We start from the raw sequence: 26,474 nt of genomic DNA on the forward strand, positions 1-26,474 counted from the left end.
AACAGCTGCCCACTAGCACAAAAGAAACCGGTTGAATATGCTTGGCTTGCTTAAAACTTTGTTAGTTAATTATAAAAGAATCATTGCCTTGGGATGATGATGTAATGGGGGGAAAATTAATACGAAGAAAACTGTTTAACTACTTGTGGGCTTCTAAGAAATACATGTAATTTATGATCTTAATATGATTTATTCTTACATAAAGATTTTAGTTTTGGAAAATAAGTAAATTGTGGTTGTGAGGTAATGTTTTCTTGTGTAGAAAGTTTTGTATTAGGAGGCATGTTAAAAAAATATAACAGATAAAATAAGAACAAACGATGTAGAAGAAAAAATATCAGGAAGCAAAGAGAAAGAAATCATTAGGGAAAAATAGAAGGATAACATTAGAAAGCATAGGCGAACAACTGTGTACAAAAAGTCAAACAAAAGCAACAGGGTAAAAGAACAGAGCAGAGAGAAAACAGAGGAATAACAACCAGCAAAATAAAATATAAAATGAAGAATGAAGCTTTTTTCCCATGTGTAACTGCACTATGTCCAATAGTTTACCCATTCATATGTCCTCTCCAGCTTTTCTGACCTAGGAGAGCCTGCTGAGGACTGGGTCCCCCAGTGGCGAAACCACAATCATATAAATAGATAAACTGATTCTGAATGCTAACAATGAGTTGCATTGTGTCAACCTCATTTCTCCCACAGGCCATTGGTTAAACATTGGACAAACGCTAGGAATTAGGCTCTGCCCTTCCTATAAACAGTGTATGACTAAAAAAAAAAAATACAGACCATCTGCCCTAGCAGAAAAGTGAAGAACGATGAGTTTCAAACACTGGTATGTGAGACTAAATGATGGCCACATCATGCCTCTACTGGGCTATGGAACTGCTCAAAATCCACAGGTAACAAAAGATATAGGATTAGGAATGGAGGATCTCAAAAGAAAATTGACCTATTATGTGTTGGAGCCGAACTCTCATTTTTCATCCCTGGTTTTCAGTTTCTGTTAGATGGGGATATTTCGTGTTAAGACTGAAAATAGCTAGAATGTAGCTTAACAGAGTCTGATTATGCTATTGATGATTGACTGTTCTGTGTTTTCCCTATTTTAATTCATTTGCCAGCTTAGTTCTAAATATGAAAGTTATTAGTCTACAAACTGCCTCACAGCCTTCTTGACTTGATAATAATAAAATCGGGAGTCATTTTTCTGTTTATTTCTACAACTTAGGACATCTTTCTTCCTTACTTGCAGTAAAGGAAAACACTAGAAAATAGATGTGTCAAAAGTTACTGGAAATGTGAGGCATAGAATAATTGGTAGAGGAGTACTTCAGATCTTCAGGGAAGCCTTCAACAACTCTCAGGAAGTGGTGAATTTGACATAAGTAGAATTTTCCATGTAGTACTGACAACTGTGGGATATTTACATAAATGTAAAAACTAGGGAAACATTAAACTTATGGAAGCTTCTATGAACTACTTGCTCTTGAGGTGATAAAAATGATACTATGACTTGAATTATACAAAGTAGAGAATTTAGTAGCCCAGAAGCAAATCAATAGCCTAAAATATTCCTTAGACTGCTCAACTGTGAAATGTTGAACAAATTAACTGAATTTTGTATCCATAGTCACATCCCTTGAATAATTATGAATATTATGGTAGAACTTAGTTATTTGAAGAAGTCATAGTGCAAATGGCAGAACAGTATGAAGTGTTCTCCTAAGTTGCACCTCAATGAATCCTTCATCAAGCTCAGAAAGTCAGGTTGCTCTCAGGAGAGGAATATGTAAATCACCAGCTCTGCATTGTAATTTTAATGAGAAAAAAATCTGAAATCATTAAACTGTATGGGCAGCTTTTGCTTTGCCCCTAAGAAGTAAACTTGCAAGATATTACCCAAATATAAATAAAAAGCAAAAATTTAAAATTCTACCTTAAAAAGGTCTCTGTTAAAAAATGAATTTGTGCTTTAAGTGATTATAGAAGCAGTAACAACCATGACATGGTGAGGGTAATTTCACATTTTAAAACATGAGTTCATATATTATAAACTTCCCATCTATAATTTGTTTGATGACACAGAGTAAAATTTTGAGTTCCATAATTTAAAATATCACAGCCGTATAAGTGCAAATACTGGTATCAAACTCACTCTTAGTAACAATGTTTTTGTTTTCTATATTAGAACTATTGAGAATATTAACTGTGTCTTTACTGACTCCTACTAGCAGTGAATATGTGTGTCTAATATGTGATCATAACCACATGCAGTTTCCTGGCAGGTCTAGGAAATCAATGATCTTATTGTTTTAGGTAGTCAATTATGAACCAACATTGCCCATGTATGAAGAGATTCTTAAGACAACAAATTCTTATTTAAAAAAAGAGACCAACATAAACATTTGTATGTGTTTATCGCTCCACATGCAGAAGCAATGAATGTCATCAGTAATGTAACAGGACGACTGACCCATGATGGAAGTGTAATTCAACACATAGACAGCACCACCTGTAAAAGTTAAAACAAAGACTTCATCCATCAAATAAACATTAGGAAAGTAAATATACTAACCTTGCTTTTTGGCTTCTGTAGTTCTGCTCTGGATAACTGTTCTTGCTAACTGAAGTCAACTCAGGAAATCATTTTTGTGTTTGAAAGCTCACCCTGAAGAAAGATCAGCACTAGACTAGGATCTTGAATGCCCCGTGTAGTCACTGGCAAGCAAATAAAGGACTTCTCTTGGCTTAAAACCATGCCTGAGCAGTCTTGTCTGGTGAATACCCTACAACTGTTTAAAGTCCACTCATGGAACAGTAATTGCTTCTGCTTATGTATTCACCGTTGCTCACATAAGGTCTGTAAAGCCTTATGTGAAGTGAAGCATGAAATAGTATTCTAGGAACTAATACTTTGTCATTTAAATAATAGGATGGAAGATGATGTTTAACTTCATATCTCTCAGGATATTTAGATCCAAATCATAATGTTGTTTCCCAATCTAGGTTTCTAAGAGTAAGATATTAAAGTCGACTAAAATAGCAATAGATGTTGGGTTTCGCCATATTGATGCTGCTTATGCATACGAAAATGAAGAGGAGATAGGACACGCTATTCGAAGTAAGATTGCAGATGGTGTTGTGAAGAGAGAAGATATATTCCTCGCTACAAAGGTATTGTGTGTATAGTAAGTTAGTTTAAGATTTATTGAAATGAGATGAAAAGAATCTAAAATAATAGCTTACCATCAGGTGAAATGTGTTTGTTGGTATAATATTTATTCACATATATATTCCATGTAAGACTTAGTTTTAATCAGAGAGAACCATAGGCTTCTTCTTCTTTTTTTTTTTAACAAATGTATATCTTTCAAATTCTTTTCTTTCCTGACCCTGGGCTCAATACAGCATGATTCAGTCTGATCAGTGAACTCAGAAATAACCTTGATCCATTTTGGGTTTTCCTTATAACTTAGGTGGCATAGAAAATTCTGGACATTTATAATATTATTTTTTTATTTTCTACTGAAAATAACAAAATATAAGAGTTTATGGAATGGTAAACACAATCTATCCAATTCCTAAAATTTTTGCTCAGTGGTTACCAAATGTCCATAGCACATTTCCCATGATTTATATTAATAAAAATTGCTAACATATTTCCAGGGATCTGACAGGGTGGAATACTTATAGAAATTTAGGTTTTTAAGATCCATATATTGTTCAGAGATGCAAGCAGTTATTAACTGGTAAATTTTACCCCTTTAGTAGTGCCTTTCCCATATTAATTGAATTAACCAATATGTAACCAATAATATTTTAAAGTTTACACAGAGAGATCAGATCAAATAGCCCAACTGAAAGAAATTGTATTCCCTGTGGTCATAATTTTCTAATCATTACAACATTTTTCAATTCTGATTATTTTATCCTAAGACAATATCCATTCTTTTACCCTACAGCTATGGTCTACGTTCCATCGACCAGAACTGGTCCAACTGTGCTTAGAAAAGTCACTGAAAAAATTTCAGCTAGATTACGTTGATCTCTATCTTATTCATTACCCAATTTCAATTAAGGTATGTCATTTACTTTATTTAGCCTAATTAAATTTGTCTATATAAATGATAGATGGTGTTGTGTTCCACTTATTTTTATGGATGTTTACTTTTCTATTTCCAATTAACTTGTACGACCATTGCAATGGGTAGGATGCATATATTTTCTGTGATTTCTATAACCAGTGCTTTCATTACAGCCATCAGAAGAGATACTTACAAAAGATGAAAATGGAGAAATATTATTTGAGACAGTAGATCTCTGTGCTACATGGGAGGTGAGTACATGAAGGTGACACATCAGAGAAACCCAAAAGAGAGGCAGGCCATGCTTTCAGTTATAAGAATGGAGTATGCACCCTTAAGTCTAGAAAGCATTGTGTGCTTCCTTTTGTTTTCCTGAAGTATTGACAAGAATATGTGGCTAAATAGAGAGAAATAGAAGTGAAGACTGGAGTACAATTGTGAGAGGACTCTCTGAAATATCACATATGGGTATGTTTTAATAAAGTCTGTCCCCATGCTCTACCCTCCAACTCCTCACCGCCACTTTCCTCCCAACTCATATACTCCTCTTTAGACCCAATGAGTTCACTTAGTACTGCTTGTATGTGCAGGGGTAATGTAGTCCCAGATAGGTACTCCATCAGAAGGTGAAAATGATGAAAACTAACTCTTCCTTCCTCTAGCACCCACCAGTTGAGAAGAGTTCCTCAGCTAGGGGCAGGAGTTTTTGAGCCCCATCTGATTCATGCTGGAATTTTGGTTGTCTTTAAACTTGTGAAGACTGTACATTCAGGTGTAGTGGCTGTGTGTTCATGTGTACAAAACCCTGACATATGTGAAAAATGACTCATGAAAATCCTCTACTATCAGGGGATGTTTTGATCTGTCTACCCCCTTATTGTGATGATCCCTAAGCCTTAGGGAATAAACTTTGGTAAGGATTCATGATTTAGGGCTGAGCAATTCATAGTCTCTCATTGTACTACACTTTGATCAGTTCTAAGCCTGCATAAATTGCCATGTACTGCAAAAAGAAGCTTTCTGGTAAGGTTCAGGAGTCTGTAAAAATAAAGATAAATATTTAGGGGGCAGTTTGTGGTATCCATTTATCAGAATAATAGTAGGCTCTCCATGAGGACCTATGACCTAGCTATGAGCAGATTCTTGGCTCAGAGTCTTGGCTCAGTTAATAGTACCAAATATGAATTGTATCCTGTGGGGTCACCTGTACATCTAATAATAAAATAGATGATAACTCCATTAGCAGTTGTGGTATTCATGGACCAATGGATACTTCTTACCAGGCTGCTCATTATTGTAGCTCATAGAGTTTATAGCTAAGTAAGAGAGTTGACTATTTTCATCCCTTATTAGTGTACACAGCAACTTCAAGCATTATAAAATCTACTCAGTAGTGATAAAGCTTCCAGGTCTCTAGAAGATGTCTTTCTTCATATCCTGTGAGTCAAGAATCTGTTATCTGCATCAAAAATATCTTACCATCAATTTATGGAGAGTACCGAAGAGCAAAAACAATAACTTGTATTGTTTTAAGGGTCTATGATTCTCCAAGGACCAACAATTTGATTTGAAGTGATAACAAACACAATATTTGGCTTTTAAAAAAAGATTTATTTATTTATTACGTATACAATATTCCTTGCATGTATGCTTGCATGCTAGAAGAGGGAACCAGATCTCATTATAGATGGCTGTGAGCCACCGTGTAGTTGCTGGGAATGAACTCAGGACCTCTGGACGAGCAGTCAGTGCTCTTAAACTCTGAGCCATCTCTTCAGCCCAAATACCTGACTTTTTATTTGATAGTCTATGATATCTAGAAAAGATATTTTCCATTAAGCTTTTCTCATCTCCATATATATGTATACAGAAGCTTTTACAGTAGTGCGCTTCCATTTGGCTTTTTCATAAGACTTCAGAGTTAGTTATTTCTCCCTTACTCTTTCCTCTTCTCTGCTTTCCTGTCCCTACACCACTTTAACACTTCTTCCTCCATGACTCCCCATTCTGCTTTCACGCCACCTGAATTATACTACTCTCCCTTGAAACCTACCCCACCATGGCTATTTTCTCCTTTCCTGACTTCTATAGGCACTCTAATTTAAATACATACCTAAGAATTCAAAACTAAGATTAACATATAAAAGAGAACATGTGATATTTATCTTTCTTGTTTTGGGTTACCTCACTAAGAATGATTATTTCCAGCTCAATCCATTTACCAATGCAATAGAATTTTAATGCTAACTGTAAATTTTCATTTGTATTTACAGCTTAATAAAATTGCATTATATATCCTTTCATTCCCTGATGGAGGCTAGGTGTTTCCACATTCTAGATATTGTGAATAGAGCAGTAGTGAATATAGATAAGCAAATGTCTTGATAGGAAAATATATTCCTAGTGGTATAGCAGTATCAAATAGTAGCTAAATTTGAGCTTTATGAGGAATTTCTGGGAGTACCTACTAGTCAGAGATTGCAGTCTATCACAGCCTAGCAGCTCTTTTTGAGCTCAGCAACATAAATGACTCCTTCCCCCTGGAAGAATGAGTGTTGCTGTCTTCTTGAACTTTTGTAGATAATGTTTATAGGCCCAAATGTCTGGCTTATCTCTAGTATGACCCTTGTTGCACTTCCATGCAGAAGCTTTCCCCCTGCTGCTCTTATGGTAACTAGACATTGTGTTGGGAGCATTAAAATAACACAATAGGACCATGCTTTTACAGATGATAACTAAGAATAGTGCTAGAAGCTGAATGATAGGACAGTAGTGCTTCATGCAAAATAGGTGACTCCCTACCTACTGTCCTTAATCTTACATATTCCCTATGCTTTGACATAAAGTCGAGCTAATTCACTGATGTTATCTATCAGAGGGTTATCTTTGTCATACTCCGAAGCTGGACAAGATCCAGTTGCTACTTCTGCCTCCTTTGCCCTGTGGCCTGGTGGTCAATGGACTGCGGGTCAGGAAGACTCACACAAAGAACCTCCAAATCAATTTCATTCACCTCTACACCAATTTTGACTTGTACTAACAGCAAATAAGTGTTCCATTTTCCCATATCTAGTCTAGTATGTTTTCCTTTCATGGTTTTCGCATTTTGGATGAATTAAGATTGGTTTAATTTGCATTTTTCTGATAGATGTGGATGTTGAACATTCTAAAACATGTTTGTTAATCATTTGTATTTCTTTGTTAACTCCCTGTGTGAGCCTACTCCAACAAAATCAGCCAGGGAACCTGGATTGAGGGACGTTAAGGTTAAGGAAATGTCAGATGAAACAAACTGAGACCGAAAGCACAGATAGATTTGGGAGGTCTGTTTGGTCAAGTCAAAACTGCTAAACATCCAACAAGAGCTTATTTCAGAATAAGCTGAAATAAACTTTTATACAGATGAAAGACAAAAGGCAGAACAAAGAGCAGTACAATCAACTAACTACCTCTCTGCATTACTGTAGCATGGCTCATAAAATCCCAGAGACAGAAAGTGGGGTTCAACATGACAGTCAGAAAAGCAAAAACAGCCAACCACTGGGTTTTACATCTAATTCAGTTCAACATCATGATCCCGACTCCAGGAAACTTAGAATGAGGCTGTGTCTGAGAGCTGTCTTTACCTTTCTTATATTCCTCTCTACTGCTGGGATTAAAGGTGTGTACCATTTCCTGGTCTGTAAGGCTGTTCAGTGAAGCTGTTTTACTCTCTGAACTTCAGGCAAGCTTTATTTATTCAAATACAAATGAAATGTCACTGCATCTCCCCTTTTGTCTAAAATAAAAAGGAGGAAGGCTGTAACTAATATAAGAAAAATTATATGTGAAGTACAAGGCTATATAAAATATATACAGGCAATAAGTACATTAACAATGTATAGTCCATTTGCATTGGCAAATTTAGGGAAAGTACTCTATATCTGTCCTATCTTTGTAAGTCCAACGTCTTACATACAATTTACTTTCAATCACAACTTGCTTTCTCTGTCTAGTAAGCTATTACTATCCAATCTTCAACTCCCTCAGAGACCCGAGAAGGAAATAATATTAACTGAGTAAGCAAGAAGTATTAGCAAGTGACTTCTAAAAATTATGAGAAGTGACAGAAATATCTGGGTGCCTGGAGAGTTACCCCAAATTTCTCTGCAACATTGGGGCATCTATCTTTGGCCTATAGGCTTACAATATCTGATAAACTTTTCTGTGAAGCAGGATATTATATTCCAAAGGGGTGTTACTCCTTGTCTTGAAAATGTTTGGCTGTCACTTTATTTTGTGTCCTGCTTGTCCAATTAGGACAACATACTGTCAACAGTCAAGTCAAAGATATTTTATTGCACACCAATTTACTTTTACCACAAAGAACGTAAACTTCATATGGAGTTTCTTTAGTGCCCATTATCTTATCTGAAGTAGATTGGTGCTACTAGGAGCAGACATGTCTCTTCATTATAGAAAAGAACCTATGTTATTAAAACATCATTAATGCCATACTATATAGATCTCTGAAGTGTTTGAAGATGACCTGTCTATCTAAACTATATCTGTTTCTTAAAAACATGCCTAATGTGACTACAAGTTCAATTATAATATATAATTATTAACCCTGTATTTCCTTATTATTCTAATGACTCAGTAATAATAATTTTCAAGGGCTAGGAATTTTAATTGCATTGCTAAATAAATTATATAAGTAAAATGCCTTGAACAATGATAGAAATATACTGTATAGTCTAACAAATTATTCTCAAACTTGTATTAATATACAAAATTGTACCAATATACAAACTATACAAAAGAGAAATCCAATGTAAAGCATTTAAAACTAGCAGCTGCTTTTAAAAAGTAGATTAAATAATCTACTCTTTCACCCTATTATATCTATATCCCACTTTTCTTTTCAAAGCAAGAACCTTGAATTCAATTTTCTTTGTTTAGTTATTTCCTATTACCAATAATAACTTGTAACTAGCCCCCCCTAAACAATGACAAATATCCATAATCCATTGAATGACAAAAAGTCACTCACCCCACCTCTTGAGAATTTGGGTGCAGTTTTCTAGGCTACTTTCTGCTGGTTGGGGGTGCTAATAATCTTATGGGAACCCAAAGAAAATTTAGGATTATGGTCAGGTCCTGACTGGAGTATTCTGTGAGGTTGGATCATCTCAGCCAGCAGGCTTGAATCTATTCTGGATGTAGAACTCAGGAAACTGCAAGAGAAATGGTCTTAAACATTGGCTCATATGGACCACCCATTCCCGCTGGAAATTTTTCAGGGAGTCTTCTTCAATCAAACTTTATTTTTCTTAACCAAGAATGAATCCACATCCTCTCATTTCCTGTGGAAACAGAAGCAAAACCTCATCTCCAAAATAACATATCTTTTTACTTAAGTTTTGAAGTCAAAACATTTTCAAACTGTATTAATTGGGTTAATCCAGCAGTATTTATAATAAAGTATTTTATAGGAGCTGTTATTTCTTTCTCAGCAGTCAAACAATTCAAAGACAAAACAATCACATACAGTATCCAGAATCTCTTATGTATTTTCCATCTTTACATTGCCTTTTTAAACTCTATTTCTATTATTTTTATTTTTTTAATTTTTGGTTTATTTGAGACAGGGTTTCTCTGTATATCATTGACTGTTCTGGAACTCACTCTATAGACCAGGCTGGCCTTGAACTCATAGAGGTCCACCTGTCTCTATCTCCCAAGTGCTGGGACTAAAGGTGTGTGTTACCACACCTGGCTACCCTATTTCTTTTTTCGGGACTTTCTCTATTCTTTTTCTTTTCTCTCCCAAGCCTACACATATTTTAAACACACTGTAAACATTTAGAGGTTTTTTTTTTTTAATCTGAATATGTCTTTACTATATATCTCTATCTTTTTTTCTGGGCACACTAGTCTCTGAAGACATAGGTAGGATTAAACTTGAGGCTTTTCCAGCTTGTTCTGTTCCATTACTTGGCTTCCTGAGGTCTAGCTTTATGGCAGAGTTATTGACAGGAGTCAGATTTATTGCCACAATTCTGTAGAGTTTCAAGGTCCATGTTACCACCAAGATTTCTGATGTTGACTGTTAATGAGCGCCATTGAAGTGCTTGATGGCAGAGCCTCTTAAAAGAGATGTGAAGTTTTTGCTGCTCATGCTGACTCAGAAAGCCTCTCTTCAAGGTGCCATGCCTCTGTTAGCTGCCAGCAAACAGAGCCTACTGGAAGAAAAGACCGCTACCAGGAACCTGCAATTGACTCCCCTTTTTCTGGGTCTAGAAGCACTTTTTTTTTTTTAAGGGCAGATGGGAGCTGGGAGCACTAGTTTTTCTCCTGAATGTGGATGGCTAGGTTTGGGTCCAGATCTTGCCTGTGCCAGTGGCAAGAAAACCCTCAAGCAAATGACTTTTATCATGAATTCATACCGCAAATATTGGTCACCAAATGTAGCACGATTAATAAATACGCAAAGATAGAAGTTGGTGTTTGACCTGAAGGTCAGAAAAGCAAAACAGCCAGCCTCTGTGTGAGAGGTTTCTCCTCCAATTTTATATTCCCCTCTAGTGCTGGGATTAATGGCATACACAATGACCTGGTCTGTATGGCTGATTGGTGTAGCTGTTTTACTCTCTGAACTTCAGGTAAGCTTTATTTATTAAAATATAATTATAAAATTAAATGTCACTACACATTGTCCTTGAGAGAAAGGGCAAGCAGGTTTGTGTATCTTTCATATCAATTCTGCCAGCAACAAGCAGGGTTTTTTTTTTTATTTTTATGTGCCTTTGACTGGAATTCTCTAGCCTGTGACTACATAAATAATGTGTTCTCTTCTCAGGGGCAAAATGCTTTTTCCCATGGGCTTAATTAGAACTTTCTCACAGCCCTCAAGGTTGCAGGCAAAACAGGAGATCTTGAACTCAAATGACTTTTAAGTCTGAGTTGACTCCAGATGGAAACTGAGTCACACATGAACTCCCTCAACTCCCTTTTCAGTTCCATAACACATTTTTCTTTTATCTTTTCATATTTATTTATTTACATTCTGACCTAGTTTCCCATCATTATTCTCTACCCAATTTCTCATTATTCTCTACCCAATTTCTCCCCCCAACTCCTCTCTGACCTTCCTCAATCCACTATGGCAGGCCTCCCATAGACATCAGCAAAGCATGGCATATCAAGTTGCAGTAAGACTAAGCACCTACCATTATATTAAGGCTGAGCAAAGAAACCCAGTATAAGGAATAAAGTTCCAAACATCAGCAAAAATCAGAGACAGTCCCTAATACCACTGTTAAGAGTCCCACAAGAAAATCAAGTTACATAACTTAACATAGATGCAGAAGACCTAGTCAGTCACAAAAGGCTCCCTGGTTATCCATTCCATCTCTGTGATCTCCTATGATGCCAGGTTATTGATTATGTACATTTTATTGTGATGTTCTTGACCATTCTGGTTCCTACATCCCTTCCACCCTTTCTTTAGCAGGATTCCATGAGCTAGGTCTAATATTCGGCTGTGGGTTTTGCAAATATTTCCATATATTCAGTTAATACGAATGTTTCAGCAAGCACTAGAGGGCTGGTTGGGGTTATGTTAGGCAAGCATGGTCAGGGTGGGGGTTGCTTACCAGAGTTAAGATGCTGTCCGGGATTCTGGTAGAGTGGGAGGCTTCCATCAGAGATGTGGTCCAGGATTCAGTGACAAGATAAGGAGGGAACATAAGTTTATCCCATAACACATTTTTAAATTGGATTGTTTGTTTTCTTTGAGTTTAGTTTTATCAAGTACTTTGTAGTAATTCATATTTATAGTTTTTGTTGGTTTGTTATTGTTGTTGTTATTTTGTTTACATTTCTACAAATTTCTAGACAATTCTCTAAAAGTTCTATTCTTCATTTATATTAACATGACTATCTTTGTTAGGATTTCTATTGTGATAAAACACAGTAGCCAAAAGCAACTTGAAGATGGAAAGGTTTATTTCAACTTACACTTCCACATTGCAGTCAATCACTGAGTGAAATCAGGAAAACTCAAACAGGGTAGGAACCTAGTGGCAGGAACTGAAGCAGAGATCATGGAAGAGTGCTGCTTACTGGCTGGCTTGCCTTCTTGCACCATCCAGGAATACCTGTCAAAAAATGACACCACTCATCATTGGCTGAGTACTCGCACATCAATCACTGAAAAAGAAAATGTCCTACACATTCACATACATGCAAATCCTTTTCTCAATTGAGGGCTCTTCTTCCCAAACTACTCTAATTTGTGTCAGTGTAATATAAAACTTGCCAACACATTTTATGGGTTTTTTTTTGTTTTGTTTTGTTTTGTTTTTTTGTTTTTGTTTTTCAAGACAGGGTTTCTCTGTGGCTTTAGAGCCTGTCCTGGAACTTGCTCTGTAGACCAGGCTGGCCTTGACCTCATAGAGATCCGCCTGCCTCTGCCTCCCAAGTGCTGGGATTAAAGGCGTCCGCCACCACTGCCCGGCTCCAACACATTTTATGAATGTATACATGACCTTATACAATTTCTCTTTTCTCTAGGCCATGGAGAAGTGTAAGGATGCAGGACTGGTCAAGTCCATTGGGGTGTCCAACTTTAACCGCAGGCAGCTGGAGATGATTCTTAATAAGCCAGGGCTGAAGTACAAGCCTGTGTGCAACCAGGTGACAGCTCTCAAGCCTCTTTTTCTGTTCATCATTGCCTTCTTTCTGTCATATAGTGGGTAACCTTTCCTTCGTACTTCACATTCATTTTAGATTTATAGAATACAAGTATCTCACAGCCATTTCTTGTCTTGGAATACATCACAAATTCTCAATTGTATCTTCTCCTGATGGATGGTGTCTTAGTAAAGATGGCAAGGTGATATTAATGCCCAATGAGTACAAAAATCTGTGGATATGAATGTGACCTCAGAGCCATAGGCATAGTACCTGACTGGAGGAGTGTTATTAAAGGATCCAGGCTAGACAGACAAGTTACCTGATGACAGTAGTTTTAATGGTAGATAAAGTTCACTCACAGAACACTAGCTGATCTTGATCCTAAGCACATATTAGTCATCATCTCTTTTGTGTCTTCTGCAATCAAATCAACATTTTAAACACTTTTGTCTTCTGTTTTAATTATTTCTCAATAGCTTTAAATCATTTTATTTTTTATATACATACATTCCTTTTTAGGTTTTATTTAATTTTCATATTGTTAATATTAATACTTTTGAGGTTGCAAAGATGGAACATGAGTGATTGTTGTTCTTCTCTTTTTGTTTGTTTTTTTTTTGGTTTTTTTTTTTTTCGAGACAGGGTTTCTCTGTGGCTTTGGAGATTATTGATTTTATTGAGCAATACACTTTTATTTCTGTTATCCTCTTTATCTCCCCTTTCCTTCAACTCTCTCTCATAGTACCCACGCTCCCAATATACTCAGGATATCTTGTCTTTTTCTACTTCCCATGTAGATTAAATTCATGTATGTCTCTCTTAGGGTCCTCATTGTTGTAAGTGCTTGTTGTTCTTCTAAAACATTGATGTATCTAACATCTCCTCTGAAAGGATACCAATACACACATGTACACACAAACACACATGTATGCAATACATGCACATATACAAACATACTGACACACTAAAAGTTATTTTATGAAGTGGAATTTCTTATACTACAACGTATTTCTATATTGTTCATCTATAGGTAGAATGCCATCCTTATCTGAACCAGAGCAAGCTGTTGGATTTCTGCAAGTCAAAAGATATTGTTTTGGTTGCTTATGCGGCCCTAGGTTCTCAACGTCCAAAACCCTGGTAATAAACCCAACTAGTACTTGTAATTATAATTATATTTCAATATTTTTCTTTTTCTTCCTTCCAATTCTTCTATATATCCCCTACCCTGCTTTTCTTCAGTTTTTTCACTAATCATTATTGTGTGCATTTAAATACTTATATGTAACTGTAACCTGCTTAGTCTATAATGTTGACTGTATGTTTTCAGAACTGAGTGTTTGACCCTGGAAAACTAATTACTGTGCTCTTTCCTGGGTAAGGTAACCTCTCCAATTCCCAGTCTTCCTCATTTTTTAAAAATTGTTTTTATTGAGCTATATATTTTCTCCACTCCCTTCCCTTTCTCTCCCCTCCCCTTATACCCTCTTTCATGATCCCCATGCTCCCAATTTACTCAGGAGATATTGTCTTTTTCTACTTGCCATGAAGATTAGATACAAGTATGTCTCTCTTAGGGTCCTCTTTGTTGTCTAGGATCTCTGGGATTGTGAATTGTAGGCTGATTTTCTTTACTTTATGTCCTAAAGCTATTTATGAGTGAGTACATATGATATTTGTCTTTCTGGGTCTGGGTTACCTCATGCAATATGATGTTTTCTAGACCAATCCATTTGCAGGCAAATTACAAGATGTCATTATTTTTTTCTGCTTGTAGTACTTCATTGTATAAATGTACCACATTTTTCTTATACTTTCTTTGGTGAAGAGTCATTTAGGTTGTTTCCAGGTTCTGGCTATGACAAACAATGCTGCTGTAGCGAGGTAAATGAAGGCAGACAGAAATTATAATAATATATTCAGCTTTAATTAGGGAAAGACTCACAGAACCTTGGTTCCAGCGGAGAACAGAAAAGCAGAAGGGGCAGGGGAGAGCACACCAGCAATATTTATTAGTAAAAAATATCCTTAGGCGACCCTGCCCTTCAAGAAAGGTGATTGGCTGGGGTTACTTCTACATCTCCCCCTTTTGTCTAAATAAGATAGAGCCAAACCAAATACAACTATATACAGTAGGAACAAATAATAAATACACTAAACATTTTATTCCAAAAAGTCTAAATAATGTAGAGAGTAACTACAATTATCTAATCTTCAACTTTGTCAAAGATCTGAGAAGGGAATTAATATTACTTAACAAACAAGAGATATCCAAAATGTGCAACAAATGACAGAGACAACTGACTACCTGGGCAATCACCCAAAGTCTCGTTTGCAATGTTGAGTCAACCAACTTTGGCTAAGGCCTAACATAACTGACATACCGTTATTAAAGGCAAGGAACTTTCTTAGAACTATCCTACCCTGTCTTGGCAAGATAAGACAATCCTGTTTCATCCACTTATGGATATTCTGTATTTTCATCAGTAGTTGAGATATGGGCTTTTCTTAACCCGAAGGCCAGTTCTGCCAAGAAGACAAGCTCCCAGTGGAGTGGCTTTGGTGCTCAACGTTCTCTCGGGAGTAGAGTGGTGTTGCCAGGAGTGATTGTGTCTCATTGGCACAGAATTCTAGGTTAGATTAAAGGCCATTTTCTACAGCTCTTCGAAGAGGCTGAAGATTGTATTATCTATACTAAATATAATCTCTATGTATCTAAAAAAACCTGATTAACCTAAAAATAAATATGACAAACATATAATTCTCAATACCTATCTAACTTGAAGACTAAGAGAATAAACAACTGTGAAATATATGAAGACAATGATCTCCAACTGTAAACAATGTCATTACATATCAAATGTAAACAATGTTATTATATAAATAATAACAGAGGTAGAAATGTACATTGTAATATGGTAAATGTATCAATACAATATAGACAAAGTTATAAGCATACTCTTATACAAAAATAGAGGTAGGAACAATCATATTCAATAATAAATATATCAATATACAAGACACAGTACCAATACAATTTTCTAAAAACAGTAATTCACAAATATCAATCATCCCATCAAACCAGTTAATTCCCCCTTTTTGTGAAAGTACCCCTAATTTGATAAAATATCTCTCCCATCCCCTCAACCCTATACCAACCACTAAATGATGTCCCTAAACCTGAGGGCAAACTCTATTGGGAGAGGGGACATCATCCTCTAAGACTGCTGCCAGCTCACATGGGGATGATGTTCTTTTTAGGGGGTCCTGTGAAAGCAAATGATGGTAAAATTCCCAAATTAACTTTTGACCTAAGAAAATTATAACTAGCCTCTGAGCGTTTTGAGAAGGTCCAGCCAGAGTGTTGTCAAAAATGTGCACCATTCTAAATTGTCTTGTGCAGTTGGTACCAAAAAAAGGTCTAATTTTAGCGCTAAAAAAAAAAATCATGACGTCATAATAACCAGATTGAGTTGATGTCGTGGGGTCCCAACTTCATCCTGGAAACTTCAAAGATTACTGTAGGAAAATTTGTTGCTTGTTATGTGAAATTTAAACATTAACAACAAAGACATATACTGACATATAAAGAAAGACACAGATATGAAGAAAGGCAAAGAAAGTTTATCGAGTATATAATTATTCTTATGCTGTCCCATTTCATGGCTCCTGATCTGAGACAGAAACTCTGAGATATCTCTTATCAACAGGCTTGGGATTGAAGAGGGACTGAGCCATAGTCCAACTCCAAAACCAGCTCTATATATTTATAAAGAAATGTTTAATGAGACATATAAAAAATTAATACTTACAGCACATATTTAGTTTTATTGCTGATCCTTAGTGAGTCATAACTAGTTTCCCTCCATCAGTAATTAAATATTTAGGGTCCCTTAAATTCTTTGAAGATGAGTGTTTTCCTGTGGAAATAAGAAAAGAACCCTGCCCCCAACCTATCTGTATTTCTTACCATCAGTATGATCGCCATCCTTGTGAATGAATTGTTATGTACCTTTTCCAAGTGGCTTCTTCAAACCGAACCTTTCTTATTTTTGATGGTATCCACAATTTTTCCTCACCTGTGGAGACAAGAGCAAAACTCCTTCCCCAACGCTGCACATCTCCTGGCTTCCATTGTGAGGTCAGCACATCCTTGAAATAAACTGATTGATTTAGTTCAGTAGACTTTTCCATTATCCAATGTCTTTCTGCAGCCATTGTTCCCTTCTCAATAGCATTGAGAAAATTCAAGGTTAACAAAGCATTATGTAACCTATTTCTGGGGGTGTTTTCCACCTCTTTCTGTTTGTTCAACATATCCTTTATAGTTCAATTTGATCTTTCTATGACTGCTTGACCTGTAGGATTGTATGGTATACCTGTAAGATGCTTAATATTGTAATAATCAAAAAACCGTTTCATTTTCCTAGAAACATAAGCAGGACCATTATCCGTCTTTATTTGTGTAGGTATACCCATGATAGCCATGACTTCTAATAAATGAGTGATTACTGAATCAGCTTTTTCTGAACTTAAAGCAGTTGCCCATTGAAAGCCTGAATAAGTGTCAATGGTGTGATGAACATACTTCAATTTGCCAAATTCTGCAAAGTGGAACACGTCCATCTGCAAAATTTCATTCCTTTGAATGCCCTTTGGATTAGCCCCTGCAGGCAGTGGCGTTTGGTTATAGAAAAAGCAAGTAGGGCATTTCTTTACAATCTCCTTAGCTTGTTGCCATGTAATAGAAAATTCTTTCTTCAAACCTTTGCTATTGACATGATGTTTTTTTATGAAATTCAGAGGCCTGTAGCAATAATTGATCAATTTCTGCATTACCTTGTGATAGAGGACCTGACAGACCCGTATGGGATCGGATGTGTGTTATGTACATAGGGCAAACCCTGTTCCTGATCAAATCTTGAACCTGGAGAAACAATGAGGTTAGTTCTGTATCATCAGGTATAAATTCAGCAGTTTCAATATGTAAAATAACTCTTTCTGCATATTGTGAATCAGTAACTATATTAATAGGTTCTTTAAAATCTCTTAGTACCATAAGAATGGCATATAATTCTGCCTTCTGGACAGAATTATAAGGACTTTGTTCCACCTTACCCAAGTCTTCTGATTTGTAACCTGCCTTCCCTGATTTATTGGCATCAGTATAGAATGTACGGGCGCCAGTTATTGGAGCATCACGGATGATTCGAGGAAGGATCCAAGTTCTCTGTATGAAGTTAAGCCGCTTGCTTTTTGGATAGTTGTTATTAATGTCTCCCAAAAAATTAGCACAAGCTCTTTGCCATGGTTCATTATCTTCCCATAATTTCTTTAGTTCATCAGCAGTGAAAGGCACTATAATTTCTGCTGGGTCTATGCCTGCTAGTTGACGAAGTCTCAGCTTGCCTTTTATAATTAACTCAGAGACTTTTTCCACATAAGTTTTCAGTTTCTTACTTGGTTTATGTGGTAAAAAGATCCATTCCAAGATAATATCATCTCTCTGCATTAAAATTCCTGTAGGAGAAATTTTTGATGGTAGTATGATGAGAATACAATCAAGCTCTGGATTCACCCTGTCCACATGTGCCTGTTGTAATTTTTCCCCAATCATTGTCAGTTCGTTTTCTTCTTCAGCTGTTAATTTTCTGGGACTGTTCAAATCTTTATCACCATCCAAGGTTTTGTTCAAATGAATTATTAGATCAGGTGTTATCCCAATAGCTGGTTATAGACTGGAAATGTCTCCTAACAGTCTTTGAAAGTCATTAAGAGTCTGTAGGCGATCTCTCCTAATTTGTGCCTTTTGTGTCATAATTTTTTGCAAACCTATTTTATAACCTAAATAATTAACAGAATCTCCCCTATGAATCTTTTCAGGAACAATCTGCAATCCCCATTTAGGTAAAACTATCTTTATTTCTTCAAACAATCTTTCCAAGGTATCCATGTTTGAATCAGATAAAAAAATGTCATCCATGTAATGATATACTATCGATTTGGGAAATATCTTGTGTATCATTTGCAATGGTTGATTTATAAAATATTGGCAACGGGAGGGGCTATTTAACATGCCCTGTGGGAGAACGGCCCACTGGTATCTCCTTGAAGGTAGAGAATTATTATAAGTAGGTACTGGGAAGGCAAACTTTTCTCTATCTTGTTCTTGTAAAGGTATAGTGAAGAAACAATCCTTTACATCAATAGCTATGAGAGGCCATCCTTTTGGTAATAAAGAGGGCAAAGGAATTCCAGATTGCAGAAGGCCCATAGGTTGAATAACCTTGTTGATAGCCCTGATATCTATCACCATTCTCCATTTACCTGATTTTTTCTTAACCACAAATACAGAAGAATTCCAAGGGCTGGTAGATTCTTCTATATGTCCAGCATCTAATTGCTCTTTTACCAGCTGTTCTAAAGCCTGTAACTTTTCCTCAGCTAAAGGCCATTGCTTTGTTCATATTGGTTTCTCAGTCAACCATTTTAGAGACAAGGCTGTTGGTATCTCTGACGGGACATCAATTGCTTTGTGTTCTTGTACAGCCCAAATGGCCGGTTTTCTCCATTTGTAATATCTTTTAATATTAATCTCAGAAATATAGGCTCTAGAAGTGACAGGAATGTTAATTTGGGTATTATATCCTTCTGGAGTCTTTGATGGAGTTGAAGAATGGATAGTTATAATTATAGTTTTCCTTAGTTATGATAAAAGATAAAGTAGATATAAATATTGTAACTGTAATTCTTGCTTGATAACTGTTTTGTTATGTGTAATTTTACTATGTTAAAGTTAAAGCCTTTCATTTTTGTTTAAACAGAAAAAGGGGTAATGATGGAGGTGGGTCTTGTATCTTATCTGTTGTTTTCATTGGTTAACTAATAAAGAAAACTGCTTGGCCTGATAGGACAGAAAATTAGGTAGGTGGAGTAGACAGAACAGAATGCTGGGAGAAAGAAGCCGAGTCAGAGAGTCGCCATGAATCTCCCACTCCAGACAGACACAGGTTAAGATCTTTCCTGGTAAGCCAGCTTGTGGTACTACACAGAATATTAGGAATGGGTTAGATCAATATGTAAGAGCTAGTTAATAAGAGGCTGGAACTAATGGGCCAGGCAGTGTTTAAAATAATACAGTTTCTGTGTAATTATTTCGGGTAAAGCTAGCCGTGCAGGCAGCTGGGTGCCAGGAATGTGGCCCGCTGCTCCTACTACAACATGCTGCTATGAACATAGTTGAGCACATGTCCTTGTGGGGTATGATTGAGCATTCTTTGGGTATATACCCCAAAATGGTATTGCTGGGACTTGAGGTAGGTTTCTGAGAACTCACCATACTGATTTCCAAAGTGTCTGTACCAGTTGCACTCCCACTAGCAACAAAGGAGTGTTCCCTTTATCCCACACCCTTTCCAGCAGTTCTTTATGTAGGGTTGAGGCCTCATGGACTTTTCTTCAACTACTTTGACATATTTATTGGTGTTATCCTTATTTAGTTTATGTTGGGGCAGTCATGTTCATGAGACTCCATGGATGTAACTTCTGACGTTATTAGGAGACATAATTTTACAACAAATTTTCTAATCTGGCTCTTACAATATTCTGCCTGCTCTTCTGCAATGCTTCCTATGCTTTAGATTAGTAAGTGTTTTGCAGATGTACCCACAGAGACTGCACTCCACAATTCTTGATTATGGCTGTGTTTTTTTTTTTTGTTGTTGTTTTTTTTTTTTTGTAGTGGTCTCTAACTGAAGACTACACTATTCTGTGGGTATTAGGACAAATGTTTAGAGTGTTGTTAAGGACTATGCAGTTTTAGTTAAGTAGTAGTTAGAAGTTATTCCCCAACTTCCATGATGGTGTGGGAGGTCCTTCTGCCTATGTGCTGTTTTTATTGGTTAATAAAGAAACTACCTTAGCATGTTAATAGGGCAGAACTTAACATAGGTGGGAAAAACTGTACTGAATGATGGGAGAAGGAAGGTGGAGAGAGAGAGACATCATGGAGCTGCCATCGGATATAGACGTGCTGAAACTTTGCTGGTAGACCATGACCTCATGGTGATAAACAGATTAATAGAAATGGGTTATATTAATATGTAAGAGTTAGGCAATAAGAACTTAGAGCTAATGGGCCAAACAGTGTTTTAATTAATACAGTTTCTGTGTGATTATTGTGGTTCTGGGCAGCCAGGATGAACAAGAGGCTCGTTCTCCAACACCATGACTTCATTATTACAGAATAATGGGTTAGGTTTCAAGTACCAGGCATGGTTTCACACTTGATGAATCTTAAGTCTAATTAGAGAGTTCTGTATTACCACCAAGGAATGTGTGCCACTGCAGCACTCTTAGGGTTACTGTCTCAGCCTGGTCATTGACGCAGTTTATAGGTGGCATATAAGCACAAAAGATTTTATTTCTAAAATCTTCCACTTAAAGGACTTCACTCTGAACTGATTCAGTAAGACAGAGAATTTGCATCTTAGAAAGGCTCCTCAGAGTATTGATATTCTTGTCTAGGAAATAATTATAATGATTTCTTGTCTAAAGCAATAATTGAATGTGTTTGTAAATACCCTAAGAAACCAAACACACAGCTTCTGAGTTTCAGTATTTGTACTTTTTCTTTTTAGGGTAGACCAGAATGCCCCATTTCTTTTGAATGATCCAGTTCTTTGTACCATGGCCAAAAAACACAATCGAAGTCCAGCTCAGATTGCCCTTTGTTACCAGGTGCAGCGTGGGGTCATTGCCCTGGCTCATAGTTATGAAGAGAATGAGTTGAAAGAGAACATACAGGTGATGTAGGGAGCTATGGGTATTTGGAACTTTGGGTATTCTTCTTCAGCCATTAATTTCTTTGGAAACCTCCAAGTAAATCTCTTGCCAAATCATTGTCTGTAGAATTTCCTGTGCATATGAGATTTCAAATGTTATGATTTTCAAGACTAAAGCATAATGCAAAAGTGAATGCTTATATCCTGGGTCATTCCTAGGAATACCAATAAATACTAAAATACTTTCAGAAAGCATAAATCTAGGTGCAAGGCAGTAATTGCATTCATCTTTATACTTCATAGTAAATTTTGAAACTTTCTATACTTTTAATAGAATAATCCTTATTTTTAAAAATTAGTTTTATTAATTTTTTATGAAATATATTTTTGGCACACTTCTTCCTCCTCCAACCCCTCCAAAATAATAGAAAAACCATCACTTGATAGAAAATATAGAAATTTAGTTTTCATTACTAAGTCAGACTTGTACAAATGAAATCTTTATCTTCTGAATGGGGCATCCTTGTTGAGAAAATTTTATTCTATAAATTATTATGGTTATCCTTTATGGTCCCCCAAATTTTCATATTATTTAGTGCTCATGTACTTATTCATTTTGAAAGAATGCCAGTAATTTTTTTGTCAATTTAATTGACTGATGATCTTCAAATATTCTTTTTTTTCATTTTTCATTTTCTTTTTCTTTCTTTCTTTGGTTTTTAGAGAAAAGGTTTCTTTGTGTATCTCTGGCTGTCCTGGAACTCACTCTGTAGGCCAGTCTGTTTTTGAACTCATAAAGATACACTAGCCTCTGGTTCCCTGAGTATTGTGATTGAAGGTTTGTCCCACCATTCCCTGGCTCATCTTTGTACATTTACATGAGACATTTTTGTTCTTTTCTTGAAAGTCACTTTGAGGTTTAAAAATGTCACATATTTAGAGAATGAGACATTTTTCAAGCCAGTTCATTTGTTTTAAGATATCATTAATATTCAGACAACTCCTGGCTTAAATTTTATTTGTAAGTATATTTTTCAAGTATAATTATCACCATGAAAATTGGTAGATTGATTTGTATACTTAAAACTATTTTTTTAATTTTTTTGAACCTTTTAAGTACATGGCAATGTAGTCATTCAGTGATGCCATCTTTGTTTCTTCTCCAGTCACACTTGATTTTCCTCATGTAATACAGTTTCAATATATCTCTCCCCAAAGCTAAGGTATCTTTGTAGAATGGGAGGAAGAAAGATAATATCATTTGGGAGTTATTGATAACATGAAGGAAATAGAATTTTCCAGATAAAACAAAGCATTTGTGCATTTGAACTCAAAGTCATTGTGATAGTATGCCCAAAATATTTGCAAGCTTTAGCTATGCAAAATTCTAGCAAGAAGGGATAAGGTGTACATGTAATAACACCTTTAGCTGAGAAGTTATTGCTATATTTGACAGCTATTGAGAGGAGTCACTTTTCTTTAATGATGTCACCACTGAAAGCTAATCACAGACTATTGCTATGACAATACCAAAAGTAAGTGGGCAGCATAAAATGGACTCAATGGAAAAGATGAAAATAAAAAGCAATTTCACAGTTAGATGAGAAGAAATGGGAGAGTAGAGAAAATGATAAGGGAAGGATCTGTAGAATGGATATGTTATATTATGTAAATTATTCAAAATTATGTAATATTCTGAAAGTATTAATTTAGATAGTACACACAAGAAAGAAGTTTTTTTTCATTTAACTTAAAATCCCTGATAACTTGTGCAGTTTTTGATCTCTTTTATTATTTTTTGCAAATTTATCAGATATTCTAGATATTGTATCTGAACCAATCTAATTAACTTGGGTTTTGAAGATTGGCAATTTTACAGCGTAAATTTGTGAAAACATTTTTTTCTTGTGTAATAGGTACTTGAATTCCAGTTGCCTCCAGAGGATATGGAAGTCATAGATGGCCTGCACAGAAATTTCAGATATTTTCCTGCGACTGTGTAAGTAACAAAAACGCTATAAGGGTATATAACAAACATGTTGCATCAATTTGCCTAAATTTATTTAAACCTCTCACTTGCTTTGGTGCAAATTTGTTCAGTAGTCCACAATGGAACTTTTGGTGAGTTTCAGAGATAAAAAGGTTTTCATGAACAAGCTAAGAGAAGCTTTGCTGAGGAATTCAAAAGCAAAGAAAGAATATTTATGCAGAAGTACAGTCACTAAAGAGATTTTATAACATTTAAAAAGATTCTCTTCTTTCATTTTCTTCTTTAGAAGAAGATCCTAACTGTATTTTACAAGTGTGAGCAAATAAGAAAACCATAAGCATTGTTTTAAAATTACCTTAAATTAAAATGTAAAATTTTACATATAAACTTAAAACAAATTATTTACTCCCTTTCTTTTACTCTCTCTAGCCTCTCTCATGTCCCTGCTTTCTTACCACCCCATGCTCCCTCTTATATTCTGTCAATTTTATAGCCTCTTTATTTTTAGTGTTGTGACACATGTGTGTGCACATATATAAATATAGTCTTAAAAGTCTCTTTAGTGTTGCTTATGTGTATATGATTCCAAGACTTACCCCTTTTTATTGAATAGCCAATCAAAGGACTCATCCTCAGAAGATAATAATTCTTCTCTCTGTAGTCAATAGCTGCCTGTACTTCTTTGTTTAGTGGTATTGTTTGTTGATAAGAAAATCTATTATCCTTTTGTTATATAAAATAATATTCATAAAAAATAAGTATGATAGTGTTTGAAATGGCATTGGATAATCCACAATTATCTGAGTTCAAAAACTAGTATACTTATTACTAATTATGTTAGTATAGAGCAAATGATTGATAAAGTATGGAATTACTACAAAAAGAGAGAAACAATCAAATGATTAGTAATTATTATAACTTTATAAATTGTGTTTGTATTTTTATAAATAAATCCACAAACATACATGGGAAATTCCATGGATATGAAATACTTTTTAAAGACATTATATCTCTGATTTAAATACAACAAATTGTGTGAGATGCAGAATGATAAAAATAACTAGTGCATATTAAGCAGAATTGAAATTAGATATCGCAAGTCAGGAACTCTTAATTTTTGTATTGGTAAATATTGGGACTTGTCTTTGTACTAAACAAGCACAATCAGCACCTATTTTCCTTAGGCGATTTAAACTGCGGAAGATTCTGGAGTTTTCTGTGCTGTGTTGATTGACAGATAAAGTTAAGAAGTATATATGTGAAAACTTTTTTCTTTGTTTTCTGTTCTAGACCAGGGAATGTAATCTAAATAATTTATGTTTTTTAAAAATATTTATATGAAACTACATTTATGAAGGTATGAAGGGCAGATTCTGCAACCAAAAAAAAATAAAACAATTAAAATTCATTCTAGTTCCAGAGCAAGCAAGAAATAATAAAAATTTTTAATAACAGTCATTACACATTTTGTTTGAACAAGATTCATTAAGACCACACTGGTTATTTTTCTTTCATATTTTAGTGCTGCTGGCCATCCCAATTTTCCATTTTCGGATGAATATTAGCACGATAGCCTTTGTCATGTCTTCTACATCAAGCTACTAAGTGTGGATAATCATGCTGCTGCTGCTGATTGAGGTGATGCTAATGAGACACACCATGGCTGGTTGATCTATACCACTTAGCAACTCACAGGCTATTGAAGACACATTTACCAACCTGGAAGAAAGACACTAATGTTTTAATCACTTGTTGTAATAAATATAATGTTCTTTTCCCTAAAGAATTTTGCCTGGTTCCATTTTTCTTACTTGCATGTTGTATAAAAATTGATTTGGATGAAGTCAGTGGGCAAGAGGAAGAGACGATATAGCCTATTAGAAAACTGATGGATGGGAGAGAGTAGGGTCTTTTAACTCAAGGAAAGCGACTTTAGATGGTGCTAAGAAGTCAGTGTTTCTAGCCCATAGGTTAACAAGAAAGCAGACTTACAGAATAAACTTTTTTTTAGATCAAAAAGGCATTCCTAAGAAGAGTAACCAACAAGACCTTCTATCAATTCACTGAATCCTAAAATTGAGTAGTGGAATATTTCTGTTTGAAAATACTTGTAATACTTATGACATCATAATGGAGTAGAATCTAATGTGCCCACTATTAATTAAAGATACAGAATGAGATTAATAAAATCTTAGCCTATGAGGTTCTAAATTCAAACTCAGATACATCAAGAATGCGTTTGACATTTGCTAATTACATTATTCAGGCTCTTTTAAGAAGCTGTGTCCAAAGCAATGAAAGAATCAGCAAGGGAAATAAACAAACTCTTGCAGCACCTATAGCAATTCACTGAAATCTGAGCCTTTATGAACTCAAACCAGTTCTGTCTGAGGTCAGAGAACTGTGATCCCAATCACAGTCCATCCTCTGTGTTTCACAGAAACCTTTGTTTTCTCTCACTACATACTTAGACTTCTACCAAAAGCCAGAGACCTGGAATTACAGCTTTGTTATGAAGTGAATCAAGTTGTACAGGCCAATGAGAGTACGATAGTGTTTGGTTCTTCCCTGGGTCTCTATCCAGGAAGTGTAGGGCATGGCCTCCCTCTTGTATGTGGTCCTGTTGTTAAAACAGAAATTGTTTGGCTACTCCTACAAGTTCTGTGCCAACATTGATTACCCTAACACCTCTTACAGGCAGGAGAGATTGTAGGTTGAGGGTTTTATGATAAAGCTGAAGTCCATATTTTTATTCATATTATGTAGAGTATTGTTTCATGCTATAGAGATTAGAATTTAGAAGTGAAGGCTCCGTGAAGGTACAAACTTGATCTTTTTACATTCGGTGAGCTATATAGATGTTGTCCTTAGCAATAGGATCCTGTTGTCAAAGAAGACTTTTAAAAAAATACTAAAAAAAAAACCCACAAAAAC

The 26,474-nt window shown here is 35.6% G+C and overlaps 1 protein-coding gene across 1 annotated transcript; it reads left to right on the top strand.

Moving 5' to 3' along the window:
* The first annotated feature begins 818 nt into the window (after positions 1–818).
* Positions 819–25,239, top strand: LOC121432608 (aldo-keto reductase family 1 member C1-like). The gene is made up of 9 exons (XM_041630685.1): positions 819–902; positions 3,010–3,177; positions 3,966–4,082; positions 4,262–4,339; positions 12,645–12,767; positions 13,798–13,907; positions 21,407–21,572; positions 23,467–23,549; positions 25,063–25,239. The coding sequence occupies exons 1-9, from the start codon at positions 819–821 to the stop codon at positions 25,103–25,105; spliced, it is 972 nt and encodes a 323-aa protein (XP_041486619.1). The 3' UTR covers positions 25,106–25,239.
* Positions 25,240–26,474: the final 1,235 nt, after the last annotated feature.

Source organism: Microtus oregoni, unplaced genomic scaffold (assembly GCF_018167655.1).
Source record: "Microtus oregoni isolate MIOR12 unplaced genomic scaffold, Mior012 000035F_ref0000213, whole genome shotgun sequence".
Taxonomy (NCBI): Eukaryota; Metazoa; Chordata; class Mammalia; order Rodentia; family Cricetidae; genus Microtus; species Microtus oregoni.

What these genes read in the sequence shown, in the direction of transcription:
- LOC121432608 (XM_041630685.1), top strand. Translation starts at nt 819, where the DNA reads ATGAGTTTCAAACACTGGTATGTGAGACTAAATGATGGCCACATCATG. An exon ending in GAACTGCTCAAAATCCACAG is followed by an intron (nt 903 to 3,009) that starts GTAACAAAAGAT and finishes TTCCCAATCTAG; the next exon opens with GTTTCTAAGAGTAAGATATT. An exon ending in AGATATTTTCCTGCGACTGT is followed by an intron (nt 23,550 to 25,062) that starts GTAAGTAACAAA and finishes TTCATATTTTAG; the next exon opens with TGCTGCTGGCCATCCCAATT.